This window comes from Phaethon lepturus, unplaced genomic scaffold (genome assembly GCF_000687285.1).
Source record: "Phaethon lepturus isolate BGI_N335 unplaced genomic scaffold, ASM68728v1 scaffold38246, whole genome shotgun sequence".
In the NCBI taxonomy this organism is placed as follows: Eukaryota; Metazoa; Chordata; class Aves; order Phaethontiformes; family Phaethontidae; genus Phaethon; species Phaethon lepturus.
Genome location: NW_010547532.1, coordinates 1 through 6,156, shown reverse-complemented (window position 1 = coordinate 6,156; position 6,156 = coordinate 1). Strand labels below are relative to the sequence as shown.

General features: G+C 45.7%; 1 protein-coding gene across 1 annotated transcript; it reads left to right on the top strand.

Moving 5' to 3' along the window:
- Nucleotides 1-1,760: 1,760 nt before the first annotated feature.
- On the top strand, nt 1,761-4,782 carry HIGD1A (HIG1 hypoxia inducible domain family, member 1A). Its single transcript, XM_010289670.1, has 3 exons — nt 1,761-1,863; nt 3,433-3,567; nt 4,733-4,782. Exons 1-3 carry the CDS (start codon nt 1,761-1,763, stop codon nt 4,780-4,782), a joined length of 288 nt encoding a protein of 95 aa, XP_010287972.1.
- The last annotated feature ends 1,374 nt before the right edge of the window (nt 4,783-6,156 follow it).

Sequence of the window (6,156 nt, the reverse complement as noted above, 5' to 3'; positions counted from 1 at the left end):
CAGACCTAGGGGCAGAGGCCCTGTGTGGTGAAGGCGCCTGGGCCTGCAGTGGGGCTGAGGCGCAGTGTGGCGACCTGGGGCTGGGGTAGGGCAGGGGCCCGGTGTGGGTCCGGGCAGGGGGAAGGTGGTGCCCAGGGCCGCCCCCTTGCTGGGAGAGGCGCTGGGACCTGTCACTTTCCCAGCCGCTTCCCTCCACCCGTGTCAGAGCTGTCCCCCGTGCGTGGCATATCCCCGTGTTGTCCCGTGCTGTGGTGTTGGCGAGGTCAGGGCAGCCAGGACCAGGACGTGCGTTTCAGCTGGCTTCCTCTGCCCCGTGCCCACCCCGGCCTCTGCGTGAGCTGAAGGTCGTGGAACCCTCTTGGAGTGGGCAGTTTGATTCACATCTTGATATTCCTTTCTTGTGTCAATCTCACCTCCGGCTGTCTCCACCTCTCCTGAGTGACGGGGTGCTCTCATGTTTCCTTCTCCGAATGAGTCAGGCTAAGATATAACTTATATTTAGCAAATCAGGGTAATTGTAGTGGGCGCAGAGAGATTGAATCCTTTGGCCTGCAGAGGAAATGGTTTGCATGTTTAGTTTAAAAAGCAGTCATCCCGCTGAAATGGATGTGCACAAAATGCTGCTTAACTGGGGAATACCGCCACATTTGAAATGTATCTTTTGTATGTGTTTACGAGCCCATGCTTAAATTAAATTCCTGTCGGCTTATTTCAAGAGCTTGTAGTACTTCCATGGGAGGCCGAGCTGTATTTTGCTGCTGACCGTGTTGATGGCAAAACTGGAATGAGACCGGTAGCGATTTTTCTAGCAGAGACCTTTGTGATGTTGCTGAGCTAGTTGGAATAGCAGTAATCACTGAAGAATGATGCTTATGTCGGACGGCACTGAAGAAGGAACAGGCCTCGGTGTAATCTGTGACAGGGACAGCACCACGAGCTGGCAAGTTTTGGTGGGCAGTCTCACTGGTTTGGTGATGATGGCTCAGTGAATAGAGTCCTTCCCATGGCCGTTGCTGCCTTTTTTTTTTTTTTTTCTCCTTGGGAACAGGTGAGAAATCACCTGTGCTGCCATGGAAACTGTCCTCATCCTCCCAAAACTGATGTGTTCTCACATGAGTCTGTGTCTATCAAGGGCTTCAAGACTTGCTCTGGCTCTTCAGCAGCTGTCATTTTACATTCTTCTGTTTCTCATCAGGAATTTGAAACTACATTGAAGCGGTGAATGAGGTGGGATAGGCTGTAGTAGTGACTGACGAGCTGCCAGGTAGGGCTAACCTGTCCACTCATGCTTTCCATCCCGAGTGCTTTGGTTTTTCTTGGCAGACAGCAAAAGAGGAGGAACGCTATTATGAATAGCAGAGCTGCTATTAAGGAATAGCCTGTGAAAGCAAAGCAGTGTGGTAGAGGATGGCAGTCCTAAAAGAAAATGCAGGCAGTGACCAAAGCTTTGAGTGGCTTCTTGCTGCCTGTGAGCATATGGGAGGCCGGTGTGATCCATAACGATGTGAAAACAGACAACTACTTTCTTGTTTTTGTCTGCCCTCACCTGTTCTAGTATGCAACAGTCTTGCTTCCGAAGACTTCACTTGAACTAAATGTAGCTCATCAGCTTGAGTCTAGCTCTTGAGCTCTTGAACTTGTACCTCACTATGTGGACATTTGTGACTGGTGGAGTATACAAGGGATTTTCTTTTTCTAAAAGTTTTCTTAACTGGGTATTTCTAAAGCCTGAAGAGACACTCTTTGTCTTTGCAGCCACCATGTCATCGGGTCAGGGATCCGTTTACTCTGAGTATGAGACTGACACCAGCCAGACATCAAAGCTGTTAAGAAAGTTTAAAGAGACACCATTTGTACCCATCGGTAAGTTTAAAGATGAAGAAACATGGTTACATGGTTACTCTTTCCCCTTCATGGGCAATCAATACGGTAAACATAGTCACTGCTCACCATTTTCGTGTGAACAGGAGATTACTTTGACATTACTTCCTCATGCAGGCTTTCTGTGTGGTGACAGTAGTACTCCTGCCCGGAAGGAGTTTTCTGCAAGAAACAGGGAAATTAATGAGGCCTGTTATCTTAATTAGAAACCCAGAACCTACAATTACAAAACCCAAAAACCCAAACACCACAAAAACAACAAAAACCAACAAACCCCAAAAGACTGTATAGGTGATCCTGTTAGGTGGTAAGGAGTGTGTTTTGCAGCTCACATTTCATCCTTCTCTGCTGTCATCCCTTAGTTTAAAAATGTATTTTCTTAGTAGGTTTTGTGGTACCTCAGCTTGAGGAGGTTGTTAAAGTTCTCAGCCTCTCTGCTGAGACCCCGAAAAAAGCCTCTGAGGGGAGAGAGGATCAGTCATGTTCATCCTGAGAACTTCCCTCTGATCAGGAACTGCCTCTGACACAAGACACGTTTCGATTTCCAGCCACCTTAAATGGAGAGCAGTCGGGTCACTTGGGGTGAACTGTTCCAAGCGTTTGCCAACAGACAGCCGTCACTGGTTTCTCTGGTCACAGGACTTTGCTCTCCAGCTCGCTAGAGTGTACTACGAGCTCCACGAGTTCGGGTTCTCCCAAGCAGATTAACAGAACTGTCAGAGCTAGTTTGAAGGCCCTAAAACTCTTTATTGGTATTTAATGAGGCTACCACGTGGGTCATGCACCAATGAAGTAAGGGTTTATAGCTTCACAAGTGGAAGTGGTAATACTCCTGTTCAGGGAGCCAAGCTTCTGGGCTCTCAGCAGTAAAATATACACAACACTTAAAACTTGGCACCCTCCTTTGAACTATGTAAGTAATCATCCTCAATATGGAATACAGTGGGTAAAATGGGGAAATTTTGTGCGTTGACACTCTGGATTCTGTGGGTGCATCAGTGTACCCAGGTTGGAGTTGGCACAGCTGGGGGCTGTGTTTGGTCCGTTGAAAGACTGAAAGGGACCTTGCTGAACCTCTCCCCCCACAGCACAGGACGAGTGACATATGACTTGTCCTGTCGCAGTGAAAGCCGGGCAAACGTGACAATACCCAAAATAGCAACCTCAGCAGGCCAGTGGGTACGTCAGGGTGCATCCACACGCCGAGTGTCCCAGCCGCAGCCAAGCGATGTTCTTGGGTGGGACCTTACATCCAGGAAAGAGGGTGCGAGTAGCAGATGTGCTTTCTGAAAAATACCCCAAAAAACTGACACCTTGAGTTACTGCTCTGGCATTTTAACACTAGTGGAAAGCTCTTGCTCTTATCTGCACTGACTTTTGGATTGAATGAGATGGAACTGGAGTGAAAACAGTAGACAGGTCAGGACTTGCCATCTACAGGAAAACAGAGTGATTACATCAAAACCTTGACATATTTTGTTTAGGTGGGTCACTTCACACATCTCGATGACCTGGATCTTGACTCACAAGGATGCTTTCCTTGCCTTGCAGGGATGGCTGGCTTCGCCGTGGTGGTTGGCTATGGGCTGTACAAACTGAAGCACAGAGGCGACATGAAAATGTCACTTCACCTGATTCACATGCGTGTGGCAGCCCAGGGCTTCGTCGTGGGAGCGATAACGTGTGGTACGTACTGAACAAAAGGCTGTCCTCAGCACTGGCAAACCACGGAGAACCTCTCGCGTCTCTTCTCCCTGTGGGTAGTACAGTGTGTGTGAAATAGCCTTAGGCTGGAAGGGTCAAGGCCATTATATTTCAGGATGTTTATGCTCTTTACTGGTATTCTATCAGCATTTCTAGAGTAATGTGATATTTAAGTATATGTATTTAATATTAAACTGCACTAACTTTGAGAGTAGAAGTTCTGACTACTTTTAGATGTAGAAGAACCTCGTTGGGTTGTGGCAACGAGGGTGTTGGCCTCTTCTCCCAAGTAACTAGCGATAGGACAAGAGGAAATGGCCTCAAGTTGTGCCAGGGGAGGTTTAGATTGGATATTAGGAAAAATTTCTTCACTGAGAGGGTGGTCAGGCATTGGAACAGGCTGCCCAGGGAGGTGGTGGAGTCGCCATCTCTGGAAGTGTTCAAGAAACGTGTGGATGTGGCGCTTCAGGACATGGTCTAGGGGACATGGTGGCGCTGGATTAATGGTTGGACTTGATGACCTTGAAGGTCCTTTCCAACCTAGTGTTTCTGTGAATCTTTCTGTGAATCTATGTGGGAAGTATGTGAGGTTCTGCAGATGTTGAAGTGAGAGGCAAAGAAAAAACCCAACTGGCTGACATTAATATTTTCCCTTGTAAATATGTTGCTGTTTCTGAATTTAATGCATTGGAAAATCAGCTTGTGTAGACTGTCGTACTATATTTTTTTATATATGTATTTTTTCAGGACTGGAATTGTGTCCCTGAACATACAGAGTGCTTTGTACACCCCAGGTCTCATCGAAGTATTGCAGCTGTGCATGTGTGTAAATGTATATCCCATGAAACACTGTCTATACTGTATTCCCAGAAGGTACAACAGGAAAGCTTGACTCGAGCTGCAAAGCAAACTAGAATTGGCTTGGGATCTGCATTTTCATATACAGTACATTTTCATGTCCACTGTCTCTGTATATGAAGAGTTTTGTAGTGTTCATCACTGCTATTAAAAAAAAAATACAGAGAGCAGAAGAGGAAGGGAAACATTATTTCTATAGCTGAGAATATCTCTTACTGCTAAGATCTTGAAACCCATTGTTTCCTATTTAACCCAGCTTTCTAACTGTGCTTGTATTTCTGTCTTGTAGGTGTGCTGTATTCAATGTTTCAGGAGTACGTGGTGAAGCCCAAGGAGTAACGGAAAGATAACTGAAATCTCTCTCCCGGTGGTGGCCTGTGTACTGCAGCTACAAACCTCATACTGAGGGGTTCTTGAGGAAAAACATAATACACTGTGTTAGAGAATTGCCCTATATCTATTTTGTGTATGGTACACTGTCTTGAAGCTGGCGGTCTAAATGATTGTGCATGGGGGAGCAAGTATCAGGGTCTAGTTCTTTCTGATTGACACTACTATATCCCAGTTTTTAGGGGATATAGTAGAGTACAATCCCTTTATCTTCCCCTCAGCTGTCAATTCAGTGCTAAAATTGGTGACTCCTTTTTGCTGCTCTTGCCCAAAACCACAAAGTCTGGACTAGCTTCTGTGAGGCCTCAGGCAGAACGTGGAGGCCACGTCTGTAAGATAGTGTCGTGAATGCTTTGCTGTCATTTTCTATCCTGTATATTTGTTAGCCTCCAGCTTTGTAATTTAGAAGCTTCCAGTAGCACTAAATGAAATACTGAGATATAAACATCTATTATTTTTTTATTTAAGGCATGAGGTAAGTATTTGGTATGTTGCAGCTATTTAAATGTTATATTTATTCATTGTTAATGAAGACGCAGGCTCCCTATTTTTATTATAGATTTTTCAGACTCTTGGATTATTATATTTTGTAACTTTATTTACAGTGCTCTTCTGAATAACGTTTAAATGTAACATTTAAAACACATATTGTGAAAACTAAACCTTGATTTTGTGTTCTAATGCTTTTAGTTCAAGTATGTGATCTATCTCTGATTTCTGCACTATCATTCCCTATAGAATTTTGAAAATATTTAAATCTGAAAAGCCCCCATCATCCTCGATGTGTTAAAACCCTTCTCTGTAAATTGCCACTGTTATTTTACACTCGAACCCCTTGTATCTCCAACAGCAGTCACAAAAATAAATGTGGTGATAAAGCCGATTTGTAAAAACCTCATTTTCTCCTATTAGGTTACATTCCACATTGACAGTATGATGTCTCTTTGTAATAAATACTGCAAGGTACATCCCCCACCTCTCTCTGTGATGTTGTACAGAGCAGTGGGAGATGAAAGCCAAATAAATGTGAGCACTGGAGGCAACAGGTGTTTGGCTATGGATTTGTGGGGGCGGGCGGCCTTCCCCCGTGCTTCCAAGCCTCCTGCGGAGGGATGGGATATAAAAAATCACCTGAGAGGGTGAAATGCTACTGGAAAGGGCATTCCCAGCCGGTATAATCCCGCTGCCCTTGACTGCCTGCTCTCACCGGCGTGGAGCGGGAGAGGGCGTAAGGAGACGTCCCTCCACCGCGCAGAGGCCTTTTCCCGTCACTTCCTCCTCCCCAGCGCGGCGCGGGAAAAGGAGCAGCTCCCTTCCCGTCAC